Here is a 27,116-nt window from a genome sequence, read left to right on the forward strand (position 1 = left end):
TTAGCGGAGATAGCCAAGGAGTTTTGGCACTTTTGCCTTCAGCACAAGATTTCAGTTGTGGCAGAGTACCTTCCAGGGGCCAACAATTTGGTGGCGGACTGGAACTCTCGTCACCTGAGAGACTTCAGCGATTGGAGGTTGCATCCCAGAGTTTTCAGAGCTCTTTCTGCACGGTGGGGCCCTTTCTCAATAGACCTGTTTGCGTCTCGCCTCAACCGACAGATAAAACGCTTTTTCAGTTGGAGACCAGATCCAGAAGCATTAAAGATGGATGCCTTTCTTCAGGACTGGTCTCAGGAGCAGAGTTATGCTTTTCCTCCATTCTTAATGATTCCCAGGGTCTTGGCTCAAATCAGACGTCAGCAAGCGGAGTTGGTCCTGGTGACTCCTCTTTGGAGATCCCAAGCTTGGCTCCCGTTGGCAATGGAGTTGAGTTGCGATCATCCGATCCTTCTTCCCTTCCAGGAGAATCTTCTCCAGGACCCTCAGGGTCTGTGGCATCCATTAATCCTGTCGGGCCAGCTATCCCTCGTGGCTTGACGTCTTTCAGGGAAAGATGGAGCATCCCAGGGCTTTCGCAAGAGTCTTCCGAGTTCATTGCAGGTTCCTGGTCCTCCAGTACTCACAAGAGATACGCTTCGGCTTGGCAGCGATGGAGCTCTTGGTGTAGTTCTCGGAGTGCGGATCCTTCTTCAGCAGGTTGCTGTCTGGTCTTAAATTTCCTTTCTTCTCTAGCGGCATCAGGTCTGGCTTATCGCTCTATCAATAACTATTGGTCTGCTATTTCAGCAGGCCACTCTCCTGTTGAGGGTAAACCCCCAATTGTGTGCAAATTAATGAGGGGTATCAGATTGGCCAACCCCCCCTCGCCCTCGTTATTCTTCCCTTTGGGATGTTAATGTTGTACTTCGGTATTTAGATTCTTGGCCATCTAATAGATTTTTGTCTAGAAAACAGTTATCTGCTAAACTCACTATGTTATTATGTTTAATCTCCTGTAAGAGAATCTCAGATGTCAAGGCTCTGGATTTGGATGGGAGAGTTTTTTCCCCAGATGGGGTCTCCTTTTCTATTTCGCGTAGAACTAAATTCAATCTGAAGACTGTTTCTTATCCCTGTTTTGTGGACAACCCCAACCTTTGTGTGGTACAGTGCCTCAAGGCTTACGAGGTGAGTACAGAAGAGTTTTGTTCTGATATGAGAGGACAATTGCTTATTTCTTTAGTTAAACCTTATCATCCTGTTTCGTCAGCCACCCTCGCTGGGTGGGGTACGTTGGGTGCTGAGTGAAGCAGGCATTGATATTTCTAGATTTGGTGCTCACTCTGCCAGAGGAGCTATGGCTTCAAAGTCTTTGGCTTTGGGTTCTCGTTTAGAGGACATTTTAAAGGCAGCAGACTGGTCTTCCCCTTCGACTTTTAAAACGTTTTATTATAAACCTATTGTTGACATTGCATCTGTGGTGGTGAATCAGCTTTGAACAAGCATAATCTGAGCTTCCGGTCCTGACATAGAATAAAACATTTTCTAGCATTCGCGCTAAGAATTTTTCAATTCTATTAAGGACACGGAGGCGAGGGTTATCCCACCGCACTGTTATATATGTTTTTGTGGTACATATTATTTTTCATTAAGTTCATGTACAAGTTACTGTATTTCAATGCTATCCCACCCTGTTTAGTAATTGTTATAAGTATCTAGTATGATATTCAGTTTTTATGGCCTGAATTTTTTCCTTTTTCCTAGGAAATGATGACAAATAGTTTGACCATTCCGATATCGATCTACTTCCAGTCAAGTGGGATTCCAGTTCTTCTGTTTTCAGGATTTTCGTTTTCAAGTTCATGTTAAGACTTTGGTTTTTTTCTGTTGCGAATTTTGGACAAAGAAAGAGGAGTGGCTGGGTGTGATGCAACACTTTATAGGCTTCCTCCTCTATGGTTCATCACGTGATATTACTAATGTTGGGAAATGTAGTTTTTTACTTTCCATGGTTTTCATTGGCTGCTGTTAAAAATAAAGCATGGAAAGAGAAGCATAATCCTCGCCTCCGTGTCCTTAATAGAATTGAAAAATTCTTAGCTCAAATGCTAGATTTTTTTTTATTCCAGTCAAGAATACAAACGTGCCCATATACAAGCGCTCTTTGCAGCGTGGTCCTATTGAATTAAAAGTTGCCACTAAGTTTAAACTGCACTTCTGCCTGTAAAATGCTTGTTAAGGGAAGGTGTTAATTTATTTGCAAATTTCAGAGAGGGCTGTAAAAGCCAAGAAGTCAAAGAAAAGGTTATGGCTGATCACCGTACCAAGATCAACACATGACAGAAAGAATAAGAAAGTTATAAAAGTAAGAGCAGTACCCAAAAAAATTCATACGTGGGTAAATGTGTGCGGGTGCCTGGGGAGGCTGTTTTAACGCACTGTAGATCAGGTCAGGCTGATTATAGGACCACAGACCCTGCAGGCTGTGGTGGCGTGCAGGGCATCAGAGGGAGAATACTACAATATTCCAACAGATGCAGTGAGGTCCAGCCAGCTGTGTTTACAGCGACCTGGGATGTACAGCCCGAAGAGAGGGAGAGGTTTGACACTGCCATCCCGACTGTGGGAGAAGAAGACGTATCTACATCATTGACAGGCGCCAAAAAAAGTAGATTGAAAGCGTTTTGATGGGGGTGTGGGTGATGGTAAGTTCTGCGAATTTGGAGGAACTTATGGAGTGTGAGCTGGACTATGACGAGGATGATGACGATTTGGAAGATTGGGAAATAACGTATTAGTAAGAGCATAAGGAAAGCAAAAAAGCAGAGGGGCAAAAAAGGAGGGGATGCAAAAAAAAATCCCAATGGTCATATTTTCAGGTCAATTATGCCAATTTGGAGTCAACAGATGGAAGACGGGGTGTTAAGAAACCATAAGAAAAAGATGAAGGACAGCATCCGCAGAATTGACTAACAGATTGAGAACATATGAGACTCAATGGTGGTGTAGCTGGAGGGGGGTGGTAATATGCAATAGCAACTCAAAAACGTACACAAGGGAATGAGTATGATGGCTGTGAATAAAGGTGTGGGTACAGATTCTAATGCTGAGGAAGAAATTGCAGGAAAAAAGGACACAGAGATGGGTACTGCTGAGGAAACCACAGCTAAAGGTAACAGTGCAGACACATCTATGCTGGTTATAGAGTACAGAGGAACAACCAAAGGAGGATGGGGTAAAGAGGAAAACAGAAGGTTCGAAAAGACTTCCCTACATGGGGCTATCCATGCCTTTGGGGCGCATTTAAGCACTAAGACGAAAGAGAATATTTGGAATGGTGAATTTGTGGATATTTACAAATTATTGCATAGAGAAATACAATCCAAAGAAGGTTCTAGAGAAGAGGCTTGGGAGCTTGCTAAAAGACCTAGAGTGCCCACTATAATCGACACCTGGATGTCGGCATTTTTAATATTTGCCAGCGTGTAGTGCGGTAAATTTCCAGAGAGAGCAATGTCCATATTTAAATATATAGATACAATTTGTTAGGCCCAAATGGAGTTTTGAGGCTTTGCATGGTTACACTACGACGAGGAGTTCAGAGCACGGATGGTGCTTGTACCTGAAAAGCCATGGGGAGAAGTAGACATTTAACTATGGGTGCAATGGATGTACCCACGGAGATGTCCTCCTACAACGCACACTGCAAATGGACTGCCACTCTCACACCAGCCTTTTCTTGGAAAACCCACCCTGGGAGTGTGTGGGGGGAACATGGGGAAGAGGTTAAAGTCTCAATTCAGGTGTTTGCTTGAGCTTCAACAGGAGTGATTGCCCAAGAAACTCCTGTACATCTGAGCACCAGTGCTCAAACTTGGGGGGCACACGGTCCTCCAGTGTTTTGGGGACCAAGAAGGTTTTGGAGGCAGTGGACAAGGCAGAGGTAGAAGAGGAACATTCTAGTCTGGTTACAAAGGCTTTTACGTCAATTAGGTTTGAGAGTTTGAGCTATTGGTTAACATTTTACCCCAACAGAGATGAAGTATCAAGGTTGGAATGGGGTATCAAGGAAGGATTCAAACTCGGTTATCAGGGTTCTAGTGTGCACAGGTGTGCGAACAACTTAAAAATCAACAAAAGAGAATCATATAATACGACAAAAACTGAACAAAGAAGTTGCAAAAGGACAAATGGCAGATCCCTTTACATACTGGCCTTTACCTGATTTGATGATTTCTCCTGTGGGGGTAGTGCCTAAGACAACTATGGGTAAATTTTGAATGATTCACCATCTCTCTTGGCCCCAGGGGTTGTCTGTTAATGATTAAATAGCTGCAGTGCAGTTTGCTTCAGTGGATGTAGCCAGTGCTTAATTTGTGCTTGTTGTTTCCGGTGCTGAGCACCAGCACTTATTTTTGAGTACAAGTGCGTATCCTTCTGCCTCAAACATTTGCTGCGAGCAAAAGACACATATGGGAAAGACAGAGGAAGAGAAAACGAAAAAGCATCACAAAGGGAGAAAGCAAAAAGCTGCAAGAGTGAGCTGAAGGGGCAGGGAGTGGCTTTAAATGGATTGAAGAGGATCGAGATGGCTTCAGGATTACGCTGCCTCAGTATTCCGTGCTGGCACATTTAAATGTAGCAGCCACGTGTTTAGTAGGAGGGCACTGGCACATTTTTATTTACAAATTAAGCACTGGATATAGCTATCTAGTCCGAGCAGTGGGCCCAACAGTAGATTTAGCCAGCCTTTTGTCTGCTCCCAGTTCATCCCTTTGACTTTTTCTTGTTAGGCATTCAATTTGACAATCAGTTATATGTTGACAAACTGTGACCAATGTGATGTGCCATCTCTTGCAGTTTGTTTGAGTCATTTAATACCTTTTTACAACGGTGCTTTTCTTACAGAACAGGTTATGAATTGACTACGCATTACATGATTGATTTTTTGTTTGTAGGTACAGGAGGCACTCAGCATTGTAAAATAGCTCTGACACATTTTCAGAATATGGCAGATGAATTGGGAGTACCTCTGGTAACAGAGAAAACAGAGGGTCCTAGGACTTGTCTTTTTTTCTTAGAATTGATTTAGACGCAGTAAAAATAGAGGTGAGGTTACCTCAAATGAAAGGCAAGGAAATCACTGAATTACTCAAAGAAGCAATACAAGGACCTAAACTACAACTGACCCAAGTTCAACGATTGTTAGGGCATTTCAATTGTGCTTGCTGTGTTGTAAGAGCAGGAAGAATGTCTTTTAGGTTGCTAGGTTTTGCTATGTCAGTAGTGAGGTTACAACACCACACTCAAGAATACAGTGGCGCTGAGGGTGGATTTTGGAGTTTGGTAATGTTTCTGTCTGGATGACTGAGATTTCCTCAGATGGGGCTGGCTCCATCAGTTTTAGTTTGTTCTGGAAAGGCAGACGGTGTGAGGAGAAATGGCCAGTGAAGTGGGTGGAAGAAAAAAGGAGCATTGCCTTTATTATTTACTTTATTGGTAGCTCTGGCAGTATAAGGAAAGAAACTGGAGAGAAAAACAGTCACTTTCACTGTTGTAGATTTGGTCAGTGATCAGAATGTCAAGGACAAGCATCTCTTAAGGCTACTGCAAAGATTCATGCTAGGTTGTTTGATGTTTAATATGGTATTTAGAGCTAAGCATGTGCCAGGTGTGGACAATAATATTGCAGATGCATTGTCTCATTCACAGTGCCAGAGACTCCATGGTTTTGCACCCGGAGCAAATTTGCAGAAAACACGGGTACTGCAGGAGGTATGGGAGCTAGTGGATTGTTAATGCTTGAACTGGTTGAGAAATCTATGGCAGTGAGTATGATAACCTCTTAAAGAAGAGCATGGGACGGATTCTTGAGGATGGGGGAGTCTGGTAGGAGTCAAGATGAACAAGGCTGTTTATTAAGGAGAGATGATGTACTAGGTTTTCTTTTGAGTAATACTGACAGGAAGATTTCAGCTACCACTATTTCTGGTAAACGAGCTGGTTTGAGTTTTTATGGCAAGTTTTTCTGGGGCTACGAGCCTTCAGCTGGTGAGGCTGGCTAAAAAAAAATCAGAAAGGTTGTCTTATCAGGGATTCTATCCCCATGAAATAGTTGGTGCGTCTAGTAAAAGGCCTTGCTGACGTATGTTTTTTGCCTTTGAACAGTCTTTATTCAAGTTATGCATGTCTTGGTTGTTATTTGGTGCATTTAGGATTTCTGAGCTCCTGGGGAGAGGCCATTTGGGGGTTTGAGTGTAGGAAATATAACAGAGATGGGCAAAACGATTCAGATTTTCCTAGAGCATTCTAAAACGGACCAGAGAGGAAAGGGGGCTAAGGTATTGCTACAAAGAATAGGTGAGTTGGTGTGTCCAGTGTTTACTTGGCTCGAATTTAAAACAGCAGGGGGGGCTGAATCAAGTCTGGTCTTTACTCACCAAGATGGCTCAATGCTCCTGGCATCACAGGTTTTGGGCGTACTGAGAAAGACTTTGGTGGTCATTTTGACCCTGGCTGTCTTTTGACCGCCAGGGTAAATGTGGTGGTCCCACCCCCAACAGGCTTGTGGTGCAGACCGCCACATTATGAGTGTGGCGGGTTGGCCTCTGCCAAACCGCTACATCTCCATTCATACCGCCAATTGCGGTCGGAAACGCCGTGCCGGAGATGATCATCTCTGACCCGGCGGTCCTCAGAAGACCGCCGGCCGTATTAGAAGCCAGCCTTCCGACATGGTTTAGTTGCTGTAGCACCGGTCACCAGTAGACTCCTCCCCCAGCCCCCTCCATCCCCCGGCAAGCACTAGACCCCCCACCTCTTCAGCCACAGCACCCCCCTACTCCTTCCCACCGCCTCCCCTTCCCACATACATGCACACAGACACCCACCACGCATTCACCCATTTACCTACACACATGCATCCACTCACATGCATCCATACATGCATTCACAACATCCATACATGCATTCACAACATTCATACACGCATTCAGGCATGCATCCATACACACTTACATGCAGACACGCACTCACTTCAACATTCATACAGACACACATACAGCCACACATTCATGCACACCTGCAGACACCACACACTCATACACGTGCACACAACACCCCCACCTTCCCACCACCCCTCCCCTGTCGGGCGATCACCTTACCTGTTCCTGGGAGGTCATCCAGCAGGGAAGGGGCGCTTCTACTCCTGGCAGTGCCCCACCAGCAGGACACCACCGGGCCGTATTATAGCCCATAATATGGAAGGCGGTGCCCTACTGGTGGGGCGGTGCAGGTGGTGGAACTGCCAGAGCGCCTCCGCCCGCCAGCACGACAACGGACGGATTTCAGCCCAAAGTGTGGCGGAAATCTGGCAGTACCCATGATATGGTGGGCAGAAGACCACCAGCACTGGCGGTCTTCTGGTGCCTGCGGCTTTGGCGGTCTTGTAAAAAGACTCCCAAAGTTGTAATGAGGGACTTTATGTCATACTGGGGAGGATCCTTTCTGTTTTGGCACTCATTCTTTTCGAATTGGTGCAGCTTATGCAGCAGCAAGAATGGTTTTCTTTCTCAATGAGGTGAAAAGATTGGGTCGTTGGTCATCTGATTGTCTTCGCTACATTAGAAAGATTGAGGATGCTTAGCTTTTCAGGTGTTATTAACTTTTTTTTTCCTATTGCAGGTGGCGTAGCAGGACCGGCGTGACTTTTCTTTCCATTTGGATAGTCAGACACACTTTCATTAAGTGGGCTGTGAAACAAGCCGAGCTCTGGCCTTTTGGAAGGAATTTGGGCTTTTGCAGTGACAAAATAAAAACTGATTGGTAGGGGAGGCATGAAATGAGGTCAATTTTTACCTTGTGCATCTAATCTGGTGACAGATTATGCCCTGATGTGTTACTTTTACATTTTAGGTGAAAATTATCTGGTGCAATTGTCAGGTTTGGGTGTGATAAAAGAAAAGAAGAAAGATCTTCATACCATTGGGAGGTTTTGGTCAGGGACAAAAATTGTGTTAACAGTTTTGGTGCCCAGAATTATTTGAGAGGTGCTGCTATGTTTACTGTAGTTGAAAGAGTGAGATGCAAGGTTAACCGACAAATGGCACATTTTGATAGAAGTAGAGGCATAGGTTGGTTGGAACACCATGACATCAAAAAACATATGATTTCCAGATTTTTAGGCAGAATGGAGTTCATCTCTACTTTGCGGGCAACGAATTATACCTACTTGAAATAAGGGAAAAGCCAGCATTGACTTTGGCCATTCAAAAGCGGTGCTAATAAGCATTTGGGCTGTTAAGGCGACAGCCAGATTTTTTTCTAGCTCAAAAGGAGTTTTGGCAAAACACACTGCTTTTGCGGCAGAATAATATGTTTTCCTCGAAAGAAACGAATGACAATCTTTTCATTTAAACAAAGCGAGGGGTGGACAGAAAATAACATCTTGGCAGGGTTTTTCCTGGTGGTGCAGCAATCCGGGAAGGTTGGGGGCATTGCAGACTAGGCTTTGGCAGAGGGAACACCGGGGAGCAATGGTTGAGTCATGTTTGAAAGTCAGTAGATGAAAGTAAAGGGGTTGGTGAAGATTGAAGCTTGTAAGAATGCTCTGGGATTTTGTTGGGGGAGCGGTTTAAGGGTGGGGTGTTAGGAGTTGTTTTGTATTAGTGAGGTGATGAAATATAAATTGTAAAAATGCTTAATTAATTTCAGAACTGCATACCTGTCCTAATAAAAGCAGCCTTTCACTCTCACTCGGCCTGGTTTATTTCTTCGCTTCGCCCAGTAGCCGGGTGCCCCCAACAAGCCTGTGGTCACCCATGCACTCATTGAGTTATCTACTCATCGGCTATTTCCCCATTCACCCATTCGTTCTTGCCTCCCTTGTTCATCCCTCCGCCCTTGGACTCATATTCGCATTCACTCTCTCAACGATCAACAAAGACGCACTTTCATCTTATTTTTTTTAAAAAGACTAGACCTATTAGCGTTTCCAAAGGTGGTTTTTAGCACAACAGCCTTGCAATAGTGTGTTTATAGCGATTTAGGAATAGAGTAGCGCCAGAGCTCTAAACTGAAGTATAGAAGTGTGGGTACCTCTTATCCCAGTTTATTCTCCCATTAAATGTTTTGCAAAGTGCTGGTACTCTTTCTTTCAAATTACAAGCACATGGTACCTGATAGTACCTGCCCATTGCACGCACCGGATAGCGCTAAAAAGTAATTTCTTGCTGTTTTCAGTTTATAATTCAAAAGCGGGGGAATACCGGGTTTTGGCGATGTTGGCATTTCTGTTATCGACATTGTCCATGACATTTTGGCGACGTGCCAACCCCATGTTTCCCTCGCTCGTTCCAACAGCAACCCTCCTTCCAGCAGTCCCCAGTCACGACATTCCGCTAATCACGACCAGTCGTGCGCGGTGGGCGTGGGTGCATACAGCCCCTCCCCCGCACGCAGGGCCGCGCCCAGCTGCTTCCCTCTTTTGCTTTTTCTCCAGCTGCCGAGCTCCGCAGAGCACAGCTGACATCCGGACCGGCCAGAAGCTTTCCCCAACCATCAGAGCAGCCATGCGGGAAATAGTGCACCTCCAGGCCGGCCAGTGCGGCAACCAGATTGGAGCCAAGGTAATGTCATGGGGAAAGAAGGCTACAGAGACCGGGTTACCAAAATAAATTAGTTTGCTTTATTTCAACTATTAGAGGCAGCTGTGTATTGTGTCTGAGGGTAGCCTGGAGAGTCCACTGCAACCATCCGCTAGTACAGGGCGTAACCTAAGCTGTTGGGGCGCAGCGGTCCCCGCCCCAAATGCCGGCTTTTCACGGAGATCCAATATAGGCGAGAGTGGATGAATGTGTGAGATATATGGGAGAGTTGGGGCCCTCGTTACCTTCTGCACGCCCCTTCCCCCGTTTTACGCCAAGCCACTGCTAGAACTGGTGTTAGACGCCCTCTCACACCGGATACCTCCAACCCACTTGGTCGTGTGTATTTTTTCCAGAACGCGGGGTTCATAGGTAGATGTTAGACCACGCCTTAGGCTTACTTTATACACTAGTGGGTCTCAACCTGTTGTCCAGGGACCCCTGGGGGTCTACAAAGCCTCCTTAGGGGACCTGCGAATGCATAGAAAATTCAATAATATGAAGAGCCTAGGTCCCCAGCTTTCAGTAACGACTCACTGAAGGGTCCACGGACTCCAGTAATGATTCAGTGGCGGGACACATAAGTCAAAAGGTTGGGAACCACTGCTCTACACCATATGAGATCGGGACACAACTTCTCTTATGCCTGTCTCTTTTGTTGTTGTATTAATTTATCTATGAACCGGATGTCGATCCGCTCAGTCTTTTGGGGGTATGCCCCTCTCTGCAAACGACACCCGCCTGCCCCTCGCAGACTCCGAATCCGAAAGGTTCACAAAAGTACAATCAAGAAACGGGGCAGTTAAATGGCCGGATTTAAATGCCGTATAAATACCAAAACAGCAGAGAAGTGACTGACAACGGCGGTGTGATGGGTGTGGTCCTTTGTGGCGCCCACCCTCCATCTGCTGTGGGTGACCTCCCCTGTCTTAAACGATAAGTTCCACCCAATGATAGAACAGGATTCAGTGATTCCTTTGGGTGGAAATGGGGAGTCGGACACACAACCCGAATTCGGCGCAAGTAGCTGCCAGAGCTCGCCCGGGTGTAGCGTTCCACAACTGAGGGGGCAGAGGGTCTGTAAGGAAGGTCGACTGGCTGAGCCCAGAATTAAATTCTCTCTCGTGCACAGGCGTTTGAATGAAATGTGTGTGTTTTTTTTTTTTTTTTTTTTTTTTTTTTTTTTTTTATTTATTTATTTATTTATTTTTATTATTTTTTTATTATCCTTTATCCTCCTATGGTAATTGGAGTACTTACTAGTCTTCTGCGTATTATGGAAGGAGGCAGGCTCCAAAGTCACAGCTCGTGGCTATTATCCTACTGCAGAAGAATATTGAATATCTTCTTTCAAACACCGCTGCCCCCCCCCCCCAAAAAAAAAATTCAGCCAGACCAATGAGTGAGTACGAACGTGCGCCCGTTCAAAGCGCTTCGTTTTCGACAACGAAAGCGCTACATAAACGACCATACAATGCAAGTTTTGTTTTACTCATACTTTTCGTCCACGTGTAACTCGCTCCTTTGTGTGAAGAGCTAATGATTCGTGCAAGGTGTGTGAGAAGCGCTGAAAGCCCCAATTCTAAATTGATGATTGTGGAAATTGCAATGAGGAAGTGACATAATTATATTTTTCTTTTTATACCCATAAGTGTTCTTGCCACAAAGTATTTAATGCTGCTCCCGTGCCATCCAGCCCCGCAGTTGTCTATCCTGTTAGCAGGTGTCTCAATGTTGCTAACGAACAGATACCCCAGTCCGAGACTTAAAAGATTCTGGGAGTGATCGTAAAAGTTTGTTTTAACTTTACACACCACGCACCAATTTCTAAAAGCGAAGACCAATACTGTGAGTGGATAGAGTGCCAACCATAAATGACATCCATCAAAGAGTAACACTGGGTGGGGTCCATTACGTAACTGCTCGAAATGCCCGTGCTTTGTTTTCAGTCTGCGGCCTCCGGGCAGCATCAATCCTACGTGGTCGCTTTCTTATAAACTCCACCCGAGCCCCTCAATAGCAGTGCGGTGTTTGACGTATCGGGCGTGCATATTCAATAATGTATTCTTAATGATGTCTTACGTACAGATGGCTGCGTTGGGCAGCCCTCAGATCCAACCTATTACCCATGGACCGGCTATCAAATAGCCTCTACTGCCGATGCGCGTTAGTCGTGCATGTGTAGTTAGAAAACAAGAGAAGTGGTGTGTGTGTGTGTGTGTGTGTGTGTGTTAGCGGTCCCTAAAGCCCTAGACACTTCTTAATTTTGTATTTTTGTGTTACGTTCCTACAATTTATGTAATGGATTCTCCTTATAGCTTTTACTAGTTAAACCGTTAGGAATATTTCCCTGAGTTACTTTTGCTGCAAATGTAACAGACAGAAGTGTGGTTAATGTTTGACGATGTTTATTACTTTGTAATCAAATAATAAAAATTCAGGACATCGTCCGTGGAATTTAAACTCATTTTTTGGGGGGGGTGAGATAGATATAGATAGATATATATATATATATATATATATATATATATATAATATTTTTATTTATGTTTTTGCTCAAAACTGTTCTGCTTCACTCGGGGGTGATGGCGTGACTCCATCGTAATATTTCCAGGCTCAGTACTGCGTGGCCTCGCCCAAATTTTGGTGGTGGGGGAGTGGATGCATGGGTGATGGCATAGCAATAATTCCAAGATCACTACTGCGTGGCCCCGCCCCGCCCCGGTCTGAGGGGAGGTGTCACTGCGCAGCCCTGGGGCGATGAGTCATCTGGTGGGGCGCTGGCTGACACTCGTCCCTTGGGGTGGGGGTGGGGGTGACACATGCTGGCCTTGGGGCTGTCTAATTGCCTTCTGTCTCTCTTCTAGTTCTGGGAAGTGATCAGTGATGAACACGGTATCGATCCGACCGGCAGCTATCACGGAGACAGCGACCTGCAGCTCGAGAGAATCAATGTCTATTACAACGAGGCCTCTGGTAACAGCACTGATTGCATTTCGGATGAGTAATTGCTGGGTCACTGATACGTCTGCTCAAATGCCCCACGCGCATGTTTTATTTAAAGTGCATATTTGCCTGTGGGTTTTGTTAAGACCTGTTAAGAGGTTCAGCTGTTGTTCCTCAGTGCAGCAAGGTCAACACAATGAGGGCAGCTGTTTCTCCACTTCTTAGTTTTGTAGCATTTTTCCCCTCTTTTCTCTTTTTTTTTTTTTTTTTTTTTAACGTTTTTGCAAAATTTATTGCATGCTCTCATGGCTTGAAATCAAGCAGCCACTGATCGCTTAACATGGTTGCACAGCAAGTCCCACCTTGTAAAATGTATTTTTTTTTTTTTTTTTTTTTTTTGTGTTTTGCCCTTGCTTGCTTGTTTTGCCCCTGCGGAAGGTATATTGTGGTAGTATATTCACTGGCTCAGTTCTGCCCCTCTGGTACTTATTGGGGGCTGCCTGCTAGAGCCGTAACTCCTCGCCCTGCTTTATCAAAGGTCGGTTTATTCTGTGTATGCAAGCTCTTGCGTCGTCTTCATCAAATACAATCATAGATATCAGCATAGACCTTCGGTATTACATGAAACATCAGGGAAAATTACGGGTTCATTCTGGTAAATTTTGCCACAGGGGTGAAATAAGGCTGCATGGACCTGGAAACTCTGGCACCATTTGTAGCCGCTCCTCCCTCCTCCCCCCCCCTCCCCCCATCAAAAAACATTGGAGTAGTCATTGTCTAGATTCTTGGCTCCATTTACACACACACACAATCATTCGTCACTCATCTAACCATACCCTCCACTTCTCCTTACTTGACAATAATTTATCTTGAGTTCATTTTGTAACTTGAGAGCTTAAGGTACACGATTTTTACTCACGTAACTTTTTTTGAAGTGCCTTGCTGCCCAACAACAAATCTGGCGCTCGATCCCTAAAGTGCCCAAACTCCTGACAGTTCAATCCAGGATTTGTAAAGCGCAGCTAATCTCTCATAGGGTATCAATGTGCTGAATGTAGGTGTGCTCTTGGTCAGAGCCAGGTCCTGAGGTCCTTCCTGAACTGCTTCAGTGATGCGGCCTGAGCTTGAGGGGGAAGTGTTCCATCTCCAGGCTGCTACGTAGGGGAAGGATCTTCCTCCTGTACTTTTCCGGATCTTGGGTACAGCTGCAAGAGTGAGCTGGAAGGAACAGAGATGTCTGTTGGGTACGTAGAAGGTGATGCTGGCCCTATGATGTGCAGTGCATTGAAGGTGTGGATTAGAAGTTTGTATGTGATACGCTTGCTGACTGGGAGCCAGTGTAGGTCTCTGAGGTGGAAGGAGATACGGCTGTGTCTGGGGGATGTCCAGGGAAAGTCTGGCTGCTGAATTGTGGACTCATTGTAGTCTTGATTGAAGTTTATTGGTATTGCTGGGTGTCCGCATAGGAGACTGTTTAGCTGGTTTTGTTTGGTGATCTTAGTGAGAGGGGCCATGTAGATGTTGAAAAGTGTTGTGCTGAGTGAGGATCCTTGGGACATTCCGCAACAAGTATCTTTAGGTTCTAATGTGAACTGTGGTAGTCCGACGTGGTGTTCCAGTTCAGGGCTTTGTCTCTGATGCTGGCGTTGTGCTGTCTGTTGCAGAGGGTGGAGTGGGAGACTGTCAAATGCAGCGAAGAGATTGAGGAGGATGAGTGTGGCAGTGCCTCTGTGGTCCAGTATGATGAGTATGTCATCGGTGGCTGCTAACAGTGCCACTTCAGTGCTGTTTGCTTCTGAAACCGAACTGGGAAGGGTCCAGCATATACAGTGTGTCTTGAGGAACTTGGTGAGTTGCTGGCTTTCTCTATTACCTTGGCTGGGAAAGAGAGCAGAAAGATGCGTCTAGTTCTTCAGCTCCCTAGGGTCGGCAGTGGGTTTCTTGAGTAGCGGACAGATTTTAGTGTTTACAGTCTGAGGGGAATGTGGCTGCCTTGAAGGATAGGTTGATGGTTTGGCAGAGCTCCGGTGCTATGAAGGTTCTGGCCAAGTTGAGAATGTGATGAGGGCATGGATCTGAGGGTGCTCCTGAGTGGATGGAGTTAATCAGTTTTTGGGTGTTCCCTGGAAGGGGGAGATTGCAGGAGTTCGGAATCCGGTGGGGCGCAATGTTCGTGGTGGTGTGCAGTGCTGGTGTTGAACTGGCAGATGGGGCGAGAACTGGGGGCGGTGACACTGGCCGTGGATGAGCTTGCCTTTGGTGCACACGCTGCGTGTGGCCACCATGAACAAGGGGAGGGAGGCAGGGTGTCTGGACAGCTGGGGAGTGGAAAAAGCACTTTGTGGGCAGGAGCAGCAGTGGTGCAAGGAGAACGAGGGAGAGGAAGCAAGAGGTTAAGTGAATAAAAAGAGAAAAATAAAACTAAGTAGAGGCAGAAGTAAAATGCAGGAGTAAAGAGACAGAAGATATTTACTTGCAGATGGCCACAAGGCCACCAGGGATGAGGCACAGGCAGGAGCTTGTGGGTGGAGGAGGGCTTCTAACTGCGAGACAGGCAGGCTGTCAGTTTGAGGCAGCAGCAGGAGGAGCTGAGGAAGGCAACAGACGCTGACCAGGGGGGTCGGGTTCATTTAGCTGTTCTTTCAGTAGCGTTTGATGTTTAATACCTTCCACTGGGGCGCTGACCACCTTCTGCCTTGACAGTCCTGTCCCACTTCCCTGGTCTATTGATGCACGCATTCACTCCACCCTAATCGTATGCATTTTTTTTTATATATATATATATATATATATATATATATATATATATATATATATTTTTTTTTTTTTTTAAATACTAGAACGTTCCCCCTTTTTTCAGTCAACAACTTTGTTTCCTACTGCCTGACTTTATACTTTTTCTTTACCCTCGAAGACATCCTAAAATCTCCTCCCTGAACCACATCTGTCACACTAAACACTGGACAGGCCAGCTCTTTCTTTCAAGCTCTCCTCCTCCTATTCTGTAGCTGATCTGTTTCCCAGTGTAACTACTCATTGTAGTCCAATTTCAGTTGGTGTTCAAAACGTTCTCGTTCTTTCACCAATGCTACTTTTCATAGTGGAGCTGTTAAATGCAACATATCTTTGCAGCTCTTTCAGGGGGTCTAGAGGAACCTGGGCCTCATACCTATGTATTTTTCTCTGATCCTAGTGAGGTGTGCCTTAAACCTCCAGTTTATCCTGTTGTGGGCCCCGCGCTTGCCAGCTCTCCCTACCTGTTTGTTCATTGTCTGGGGTCTGTACTTCCTAACTTACCTGGTTGGTCTACAGGGATGGGACATCCTAGTATAGATTTGATGCTTTCATCACTTCTCATGGTCTGGGTCTGTCAGAACCATGTTCAGATTGCCATGGAGCAAGCAGGCGTTGCTGGACTCCACCATCTGGGTTGATGCCTTTTACTCCTGATGTCCTGGGGCGTGACGTACTATGGATCCTGAGCAACTGGGCCAAGTAGTTGACTGTCAGTAGTAATGTGGCTGAGCAGTCCAAGGCCCCCCTCATAGGTGGTAGGGGGAGTGAACACAGGCTGTCAACTTACAGGGCAGCAGCAAGAAATGATTATCCAGCCAGATACTCTGTGATAAAGGAAGTATTTCATTTTACCACTATTTACACAAGGGGGGAATACAACATTCACAAACAATTACACAGTCCCCTAGAGGTCAGGGCTCTAGTGTTTCGTTAAGTGGGTCCCTGGGTGTCACTCTGTCCTTGCAACAGTGGTTATTCCCAAATCTTAGTAGGCGACACCCAAGGTAAGCCCCACTAGTAGTCCGTCTTAAGAGTTATCGCTGACTTTAAAATAAAGACATAAGTTCTCAGCTGCTCTTTCTAGGAAGCAAGTCTGCCCCCGCCAACTGGCACTAAATCGGTCTTACCCCCTCCCTGCAGGGTCGGCGAGTCAAGAGTTCCTGAGTATGCGCCTCATGTTTCATCCTGCTGGCCTGGGTCTGCCAAAATGGAACCCAGTGTCCTTGTGTATTATACTATTGACTGGCACGCATACACCCAGCACTGGTACAACAATCGTGCTGCATAGTACTACACACCTCACCAATATAGGCTAAGGGTGAGTGAAGCACACAGCAGCAGAACATTAACAGAGTGAGTCTGTAGGCCTCACTCCAATGATAAGTTAAAAGGGGTCTGTTCTCTCCTACTGACCACTTCACAGTATGCTGCCACCACCATTGTTGTGCTGCCCATCTCCCGGTGGAGGTAGAAGCCTTTCATCGCTATGAGGGTATCATTTTGATCATACTTAATACCGCAATCTGTGACCCAGGTCTGTCATGGCACACGCATGATCTATTTGCCTGTGACAAAACAAAAATCAGCATTAGGGATACTGACATGAGTATAGTTAGGGTGCATGTCGACTAAAATGTGAAGGACTTTTCTTTCCCAATAGTGTAATTATTTGACCCACCCCTTCCTTATCTGGGTGGGTTGGGTGCGCTGACAAACACTGCTATGCCAGTTTGTACTGTCTTAGTTTCTCTGCTGCCAGTCAGTGGCTGACTTGTACAGTTTGCATTATCTAACTTGGTGGCCAACTGTCTGTGCACCCTTATCACCCTGAGATACTTTGGTACAAGGTCAAAGGGCAACAGATGAACCATCCTGCTACCTAGTAAAACAGTAGTGAAAAATCTGCATTGTATTGAGTGTTTCCCATAATGATTCATATAATAATGTAATCCTGGCTGGGTACTCGTAATCCAGTGCAGCGCTTTCTACAAACTACTCATATGCTCCTTATCAAGTGATGAAGTTGTTTGGAGTCTTCTACTAAAGGAAGCACAGTGTTGTGTGAGGGATGTCCTTTGGCATTTGCCAAGATTCTTGTAGAAATGCTCATGGTAGAGCGGTCACCAACCCTAGAACTGTTTCTAGCTCTTTTAATTTCTGCCATGCCCATATTGCTCCTCTGACCTTGCCATATACTTCTACTTTGTTGCTATGCAGAACCTAATACACTGTGTTTAGCTCCCTATGTTCCTGCTTAATGGTGCTCCATGTATTGATATTGGACGTATGATTTGGTTTTGTTGGTACGTAAACTTGGACAGAAGCAAGTGCCTAATTCTGAGCTCCATCTTAAATGAGGGGGTACCATTTTAGAGCAAACCGGGAAGAGAAATTCATAGAATTTCGTTGCGGCAGGCCCTGCATACATCAGGTTGTCATGCGTGTTGGCACTTCTTACTTGAATGAAGAAGGCCTCTCCTTTTCTGGCAGCTTCTTTTGTGTTGTGTGTGTGTGTTTTTTTTTTTTTTTTTCTTTTTTTTTTTTTTCTCCTGCTTTCCTGTTTTTTTTTTCCCTTGAAAAAATGCGAGCTGCCAGCCAGTTCCCCCACTGATCAACTTCAAGGTAAACAAATATGAACCTTCTCAATGTAGCTATTCTGACAATTTCTCTGACCTCTTCCCTAATTAGGTGGATCATGAAGCAAGTTTGACTCATCTGTCATTGCAAATGCTATAGACTTCATTTCACCTTACAACTCGCCACCCCACCCCCCTCCCCCATCAGGGCTGCGCATGTCCAGCTACATATATTGGTTCACCTGCCACAAGATTGCTCTCCTTGGAGGCTAAAATAGGGAGAGGTTTTGCAACAAGCTCGTTTTTGGCCACTTCTGCCCTGAACACTCCAACCTCTAAGGTACTCTTTATTTTTTATTTATTTATTTTTTTCCACTTCTCTCCATATGAGAGCTGCTTTGACTGCTCCCTGAGCTGTGCTGCGATGGGAATCTCACCTTGTTTCTAATGCTTCTTTCATGCCACTATGAGGAGAAGTTGCAAGGTGGCCACCATGACTAGCATCTCCCTACCTCTGTCCTTGTAGACACATGACTCGCTCCAGAAATCTACCACCTCTTAAGCACTCTTGACGCTCGGCCATCTGGGCCCAATGGAGTATTGAATATTTGTGAAGAATTCATTTCCACAGCCAGACGTGCCTCTTATCTGTATTCTGGTAACAACGTGACCCGTTGCAGCTCTATCCCGGGGCAGTGAGAAACCATCCTTCCCTCAGCTCGGTGCCACGTATGTGCTGTGTGACATCCTCAAGTCAGACCTGGCTTTAGTCGTCAGCGTATTGCTTTATTGAAATTTGGCCTACATATGCAATGGATTTTTTTTTTTTTTTTTTTTTTTTTTTGTGGTAATACGTACCCGATCCATGTAGGTTGGGTTTTTCTTATAAATCGGAGCGTTCGTGCCCAGCCCGGGCTGGCTGAAAGTGTCGCTCGGAAGCTAGTTAGCAGGTGTGAATGCGTTGTGACAGTCCTAAGGCTTATTTTAACGGGCCAACAGGCAGTGTGTTTTTTTTTTTTTTTTTTTTTTTTTTTTTTTTTCCGGGGGTTTTCTGCACATTCACCCCGGCTCAGTTTTTAATCCTTCAAGGCTCTCCATGTGGCATCAGCGTCTATGGTCTCTTTCTGTTCAATTGGCTGCTTTGTTACTTCTGTAAATCTCTTTATTCTGCTGCTTGGAAACTACATTTCCACTATGGCTTGTAACTATGTCACTTTGTGCTAAATCGGAACGACCTTCAAGAACAATAACTTGTCACGGAAAACATGTAAAACTGCCAGGCGATCTGGTTGGCACATTCACAGAGTTCTGAAAGAAGGTGCCGGTTGTGCTTGTCCTGGCCCAGTCACTTTTCAACCAGCCTTTTGTTCCTCTCGCAGGTAACAAGTACGTCCCGCGCGCAGTCCTGGTCGATCTCGAGCCTGGAACAATGGATTCTGTCAGATCGGGACCGTTTGGCCAGATCTTCAGACCGGACAACTTTGTCTTTGGTATGGGTTGCCTTTACTCTTCAGCTGGTTTCTGGTGTTTGTATTTTGCTGTAACTTGCTTGCATGTCCCCCTAGTGGGAATTCCTTTCAAAGAAGAGATGCGTCATGATTATTGAATCATTCTAAATGTTAAAGCTGTCTTTTTAATTTTTTTTATCATCACGTGGGTACTGAGGAAAACACAATATATGTAGATTGCTGAAGTGGGTTTGCCACACTTTCTGGGAAAGTGTTTCCGTTGCTGATGAGTGGACATAGCGGTTTGAAAGGTACGGACTGATGGCAGTTGGATGGGTGTGGATTTAAAGGGATGGGGTTGTTAGTTTCACTTTGAGATGTTGAGTATGGGATAAGCTTATCTCATCCAACAGGGTTCATTATCAAAAGAAAAAGAAATCCCGCAAAACAAAGCTTGTTTTCACTGCAGAATTCCACGCAGCAAAACAATTGGTGTACACAGATCACATGACTTGCATTTGAAGGAAGCCGCTGAGTGACGGTTGCTCCTGTGCACATTTGTATTAAATTATATTATTGTGTAAGCAACGTCCATCCACAAACCTGCATGGCATGGATTTCATAGTACTTAGTTGGTACATGCATCTGGGATGGTATTCCACTTTCCTGCCATGACATCGCTTTAAACCGGTAATGTCCCCCCCGACTCAGTCTCTCAGGTGCAGCTCTGAAGTAGGAAGCTGATGGTCAGCACGGTCCACCTCTTCCCACCGTGCCTTCTGTTCCCCAGAGCAGTCCAACAAATAACTGCGGATAGCTTCAGTCTTTGCACCATTGTTATCCAGGAGCTACATGTACTTCCTTTTAAAAAGAAGCAAGTTCCATTTGATCTAGAACCAGTGGCGTCGTTAACCCCCTGCTACAGCGGGTGGGGTTCTTGATGGACCTCGGCTGTCTGCAGTTCAGTAAATTGACAGGAGGTTGTGAGTGGATGGATGGGGTGGGTAAAAGGGTGGATGGACATGCATGAATGAGTGAAAGGATGGTGACAAAGGCAGGATGGATGGCTACGTGAGTGAATGGGTGGGTGAGTAAAAGTGGTGTTGGATGGATGAAAGGTTGGATGTAATGATGGGTTAAAGGAAGGATGAATGAGCGAAAGGTAAAGTAGCTGGATGAAAGGATGGATAGGCATATGAGTGAATGTTGATTGAAAGGGTAAATGCTGAATGATTGGATTTATCAAAGGCGGATGACAGTGAAATGGTGAATGGATATGTTTGAAGATGGATGAACCGACGAATGAAATGGTGACAAACTGAAGGATGGATGATAAAACTTCTAGGTGAAATGGCGCATCTAGGCGGGTGGATGAGAGGATGCATGGATAGATGCTGAGATGGAAGAGACCAGCTTTTTGGGGAGGGCCTCTGACTTCCTTTGCTTGCTTGGTGCGCTTTGTTTCAAAGTGTTGGGGGGTATTTACATTTTCTGGCTACTCCCATGTCTGGAACCTTCTAACAAGACTCCACTTGATGACTTTGAGGAAAAAGCCGATTTTACCTCTATTTGTTAACTGTATTTTCTGTGACACCATTTGACTTTATGCATAGCCATAATCAAGTCGGTGTGTAGAAGAATATGCAGGAAGCCTTTCGATAATTAGGAAGGTCCTGCTGGTCAGATTTTGAATTCAATGCAGATTAGAATTCAGATTAGCTGCTGCTGTGGTCACCTTTCCATCAAGAGTTGTTAAAATTGTCCACTCAAAAATTGTTACACAATAAAACCCGTGAAGTGTGTATACTGTTTCTAAAGTAGAGGTTACCATGAGAGTATCTTAACACATATACTTATGTTTATGCATAACATTTAAGTTAAAAATTTCCATTCAAACTCTTAAGTGATGAGTTTGTTCAGATGAGAATTCTAAAGGTATTATCTCACACCTAGAATCATCTTCACAAATCATTTTGCCAAGGATCACATCGCCAACCAATAAACGTTGCCCACGGTGAATGATAAACATTAACGAGTTTCCAACACACAATAATTGCTTAATAGTAAACTTTAAATGTTATATACGGACTCCCACAAGTAAGTCTTAAAGATAAAATTAAGGTACACTTTGCTGAAGTTTTCTTGTGTCAAGATTAAGCTTGTCAATGTGTAGGAAGTTGGCTCCGTATATACTATTTCAAAGTAAGACCTAGGGTGCACAGAGTCCAGGGGTCCCCTTTGAGGTAAGATAGTGGCAAAATTAGATCATTCTAATGCTCTATTTTGTGGTAGTGTGGTCGAGCATTAGGCTTATCAGCGGGTAGTGTTAAGCATTTGTTGTACACACACAGGTAATAAATGAGGAACGCACACTCAAAGACTTGCTCCAGGCCAATAGATTTTTATATTGAAAAATCTTTTCTTAGTTTATTTTAAGAACCACAGTTTCAAGATTTACATCAAGCACTTTAAATGTAAGGTACTTTACTTAGATACTTTAGGAACTTTGAATGAAAACAATGTCATGTACAGTCTTTGTGAAAATGGCAATAAGCTATTTTCAAAGTGGACACAGTGCAAAAATCAATAGTCGCTGGGGGAGGTAAGTAAAGGTTCGATTAGGAGGTAAGTAAAGCACTTACAAGTCTCAGTTCTGGGGCACAGGCAGCCCACTGTTGGAGGTTCAAGGCAACCCCAAAGTTACCACACCAGAAGCTCAGGGCCAGTCAGGTGCAGTGGTCAAAGAAGTGGCCAAAACACATAGGCTCCTATGGAGAACAGGGGTGCTCCGGTTCCAGTCTGCCAGCAGTTACGTACCTGCATCCTCAGGGGGGGTTTTGTAGAGCACTGGGGGGTGGGGGGGGGGGACACAAGTAGGCACACAACACACCCTCAGCGGCACAGGGGTGGCCGGGTGCAGTGTGCAAAGCAGGCATCTGGTTTCAGGTAGGAAACAATGGAGGGACCCGGGGGTCACTCTAGCGGTGCAGGCAGGCACAGGAGGGGCTTCTCGGGACCGCCACCACCTGGGCTAGGCAGAGGGTTGCCTGGGGGGGGGTCAGTCCTGCGTCTAAGTTCGGTTCCTTCAGGTCCTGGGGGCTGCGGGTGCAGTGTTGGTTCCAGGCGCCTGGTCCCTTTTTACAGGCAGTCGCGGTAAGGGGGAGCCTCTGGATTCTCTCTGCAGGTGTCGCTGTGGGGGCTCAGGGGGGGTAGTCTCTGGTTACTCACAGGCTTGCAGTTGCCGGGGAGTCCTCCCTGAGGTGTTGGTTCTCTGGATCTCGAGCCGGGAGCGTCGGGTGGAGAGTGGGAAGTCTCACACTTCCGGTGGGAAACGTGAAGCCTTTGGAAGTTGCTTCTTTGTTGCAAAGATGTAGCTGGTTTTGAACAGGGCCGCTTTTCACGGGAGTTTCTTGGTCTTTTAATCCAGGGCAGTCCTCTGAGGCTTCAGAGGTTGCTGGTCCCTGTCGGATGCGTCGCTGGAGCAGGTTTTCGAAGTTGGAGACATGCCGGTAGGGCTGAGGCCAAAGCAGTTGTCGTCTTCCTCCTTCTCTGCAGGCTTGTAGGTCAGCAGTCCTTCTTTCTTCAGGTTGCAGGAATCTGATTTCCTGGGATCTGGGGAGCCCCTAAATACTGAATTTAAGGGTTTGTTTAGGTCTGGGAGGGCAGTAGCCAATGGCTACTATCCTTGAGGGTGGCTACACCCTCTTTGTGCCTCCTCCCTGTGGGTAGGGGGAGACATCCCTAATCCTATTGGGGGAATCCTCCAGACTCAAGATGGAGGATTTCTCAAGGCAGGGGTCTCCTCAGCTCAGGACACCTTAGGGGCTGTCCTGGCTGGTGGGTGACTCCTCCTTGTTTTCCTCATTATCACCTCCAGCCTTGCTGCCAAAAGTGGGGGCAGTGGCCGGAGGGGTGGGCATCTCCACTAGCTGGGATGCCCTGGGGCGCTGTAACAAAAGGGGTGAGCCATTGAGTCTCACTGCCGGGTGTTACAGTTCCTGCAGGGGGAGGTGAGAAGCACCTCCACCCAGTACAGGCTTTGTTCCTGGCCACAGAGTGACAAAGGCCCTCTCCCCATGTGGCCAGCAACATGTCTGGTGTGTGGCAGGCTGGCAGAAACTGGTCAGCCTACACTAGACGTCGGGTAGGTATTCAGGTGGCATCTCTAAGATGCCCTCTGGGTGTATGTTACAATAAATTGCACACTGGCATCAGTGTGCATTTATTGTGCTGAGAAGTTTGATACCAAACTTCCCAGTTTTCAGTGTAGCCATTATGGCACTGTGGAGCTTGTGTTTGACAAACTCCCAGACCATATACTCTTATGGCTAACCTGCACTTACAGTGTCTAAGGTTTTGCTTAAACACTGTAGGGGCATAGTGCTCATGCACATATGCCCTCACCTGTGGTATAGTGCACCCTGCCTTAGGGCTGTAAGGCCTGCTAGAGGGGTGACTTATCTATACCTATAGGCAGTGTGAGGTTGGCATGGCACTCTGAGGGTAGTGCCATGTCGACTTAGTCATTTTCTCCCCACCAGCACACACCAGCTGTGAGGCTGTGTGCATGCGCTGAGTGATGGGTCCCCAGGGTGGCATAAGACTTACTGCAGCCCTTAGAGACCTTCCCTGCCATCAGGGCCCTTGGTACCAGTTACAAGGGACTTGCCCGAGTGCCAGGGTTGTGCCAATTGTGGAGACAAAGGTACAGTTTACAGAAAGCACACTGGTGCTGGGGCCTGGTTAGCAGGGTCCCAGAACACTTTCAAATCATAACTTCGAACCAGCAAAGGCAAAAAGTTAGGGGGTAACCATGCCAAGAAGGCATTTCCTTACACAATGTCTTCTAATGTAGACACATGAAGTCTTTGACCATTGGACAGCACAGAATATTACATTCATTCTTAAACCGAGCACATGGTCTATGTTGGTGGTGGTTTTTAGTGGATAAACCCTCCCGTGAACTGCAGTCTAAACTTCATTCAGTGTTGTATACCCAACAGATCCTGTAGGCGACCTCCTAAATGTAATTCAGGGAAAATGTTATCCAGTATTGTATTTTTCAGCAAAGTTGATGCATAAATATCATATTTGAAAAGGCTTTTTTGACTGACAGTGCTTTGCAATTTAATATATATATATTTTTTTCCTTGCAGGTCAGAGTGGTGCTGGAAATAATTGGGCCAAAGGTCACTACACAGAAGGGGCTGAGCTAGTAGACTCTGTGTTGGACGTGGTAAGAAAAGAATCTGAAAGCTGTGACTGCCTGCAGGGTTTCCAGTTGACCCATTCTCTCGGTGGTGGCACTGGCTCTGGCATGGGAACCCTTCTGATCAGCAAAATCAGGGAGGAATACCCAGATCGTATCATGAACACTTTTAGCGTGATGCCTTCTCCTAAAGTATCTGATACTGTGGTGGAACCATACAATGCCACACTGTCTGTCCACCAGTTGGTTGAGAACACTGATGAGACCTATTGCATCGACAATGAGGCCTTATATGACATATGCTTTCGCACACTGAAGCTCACAACACCTACCTATGGGGACCTCAATCATTTGGTCTCAGCCACTATGAGTGGAGTCACAACTTGCCTTCGCTTCCCAGGCCAGCTTAACGCTGATCTGAGAAAGTTGGCGGTTAACATGGTGCCTTTCCCTCGTCTGCACTTTTTTATGCCAGGGTTTGCCCCGCTAACCAGTCGCGGCAGCCAACAGTACCGTGCCCTTACTGTGCCTGAACTGACCCAGCAAATGTTTGATGCCAAAAACATGATGGCTGCCTGTGATCCACGCCATGGCCGCTACCTGACAGTGGCAGCCATATTCCGTGGGAGGATGTCTATGAAGGAGGTTGATGAGCAAATGCTTAATGTGCAAAACAAAAATAGTAGCTACTTTGTTGAGTGGATCCCAAATAATGTGAAAACAGCAGTCTGTGATATTCCGCCACGAGGCCTCAAAATGGCTGCCACCTTTATTGGCAACAGCACAGCTATCCAAGAGATCTTCAAAAGAATTTCTGAGCAGTTCACTGCCATGTTCAGACGAAAGGCTTTCTTGCACTGGTACACCGGTGAAGGGATGGATGAAATGGAGTTTACCGAAGCGGAGAGCAACATGAACGACCTGGTTTCAGAATACCAGCAGTATCAAGATGCCACTGCTGACGAGCAAGGCGAGTTTGAAGAAGAAGAAGATGACGATGCTTAATGTCCATGACCAAAAAAATTAATGTGCGGTTACAGGCACATTTTCTTTTACTCAGGATAACGTTTAGACAGTCTGCTCTATCCTGTTTTCACTGCACAGTGAACGTATGACCGTGGTCCTATACTGCCTTTTAACATTTATATTAATAATGCAGTTGTGGTCCTGACTTAACTTAAATTGCGAAGACGAAAAACATGCATATGTTAATATTTTTTGTTTTTCAGCATTAAAATTATTTAAGAGTTTTCACTCTTAAAATATTTTGTCATTTTTTTCCCGCCTTCTTTTACTTAACTTTTGCGATGGGTGGGAGGGACGGTGGGAAACAACTACTTGTTAAGGGAGTGCTTCAACAATGGATTTTTATTTTCATTCCCTGCAGTCCTTAAATTATGTACATATAAACGCGATTATCTAAAACAAATGCGTCATGGGTATAGCAGATCATTATAATTATACAGAAAAATGTATTCCACACGAGATTATTTCTAACCTTTACTTTAATACTCTTAATTGCACACTTTACCCTAAAGTAGGCAACACACTTTTCTCCTGGCGGCACACTACTGCAGGCGGGTTCTATTGGCTGAAATAGTCAGCATCTTGAGGGAGGAAAGTTGTTAGAAAATACACAAACGAAGTGCATACATGCCAACATGGAAACAAACCGATCTAGATACATTCTATCACTATAACAGGAGTAGGGAAAAGGGACACAAAGGAGGAAATTGGGTTTATAGAGGACAGAGCTTGGTTGTAGCAGGCAATGGAAAGGAGACCAATATAAATGTGCTGTACAGGCAAAGTGTGTTTTTTTTTTTTATTTTTTTTTTCTCTTTTTAAATCATTAAGTAAAAATCATAATATATGGAAAAGCTGATGCCCATTCATCGTTATTACATCACTACTGAAATAGTTATGTCCTAGTGGATTACATTTTCCAGATATCCTGATGTTTTATATTTCAAATTATAGTGGGACAGACGAGGCCATAACTGTAGCCTAATGTGTCTGAAAGTCTGGCTTACACATACTGAGGCCATTTATAAGCGCAGATTTGAAGGTTCCGGGCTAGAGCTAACCAAGTCTGTGAAGACTTGCTTCGGAGTTGATGGGATGTTAGTTTGGCTCAAAGAATTAAGACAGTGTGGAGATGGTCTGATGCATACAGCTGGATATTTTTTATTGTTGAGTAAAGCAGTTTATGCTTCTTATTACGTAGGCACAAAGCCCTTCAAATCAGTCATTGGCATTCTGCTCAGACTGTCTACAGGTATCCCAATATGGGCCAGTGGTGGTGATGGGTTTGCTGTAAAGTTCAGGTCTACCACTGGGAATATTCGCTAGAACAGCTTAATTAAAATAATTTTCAGAGTCTAGCCTGTTTTTGTAATTAAACCGAAAGCATAACTCTGTGAATGTCTAAACAAGTGAGGTCTCTGGTTGAGTCGCTACATATCATTTCCCTCCCAAACGAAATTAAGGACCACCTTTTTTATTTTCCAGGCCT

General features: G+C 45.4%; 1 protein-coding gene across 1 annotated transcript; it reads left to right on the forward strand.

The window, feature by feature from the left end:
* The first annotated feature begins 9,377 nt into the window (after positions 1-9,377).
* Positions 9,378-25,864, forward strand: LOC138268249 (tubulin beta-2 chain). Its single transcript, XM_069217732.1, has 4 exons — positions 9,378-9,608; positions 12,494-12,602; positions 19,324-19,434; positions 24,549-25,864. The coding sequence occupies exons 1-4, from the start codon at positions 9,552-9,554 to the stop codon at positions 25,604-25,606; spliced, it is 1,335 nt and encodes a 444-aa protein (XP_069073833.1). The 5' UTR covers positions 9,378-9,551; the 3' UTR covers positions 25,607-25,864.
* Positions 25,865-27,116: the final 1,252 nt, after the last annotated feature.

The sequence above is a fragment of the Pleurodeles waltl genome, chromosome 2_1 (genome assembly GCF_031143425.1).
Source record: "Pleurodeles waltl isolate 20211129_DDA chromosome 2_1, aPleWal1.hap1.20221129, whole genome shotgun sequence".
NCBI lineage: Eukaryota > Metazoa > Chordata > Amphibia > Caudata > Salamandridae > Pleurodeles > Pleurodeles waltl.

Bases quoted from the DNA above. Each gene is read 5' to 3' on its own strand.
- LOC138268249 (XM_069217732.1), top strand. From the start codon at position 9,552: ATGCGGGAAATAGTGCACCTCCAGGCCGGCCAGTGCGGCAACCAGATT. The intron at 9,609-12,493 runs GTAATGTCATGG...TCTCTCTTCTAG, and splicing joins GCAACCAGATTGGAGCCAAG to TTCTGGGAAGTGATCAGTGA. The intron at 12,603-19,323 runs GTAACAGCACTG...TTCCTCTCGCAG, and splicing joins CTATTACAACGAGGCCTCTG to GTAACAAGTACGTCCCGCGC.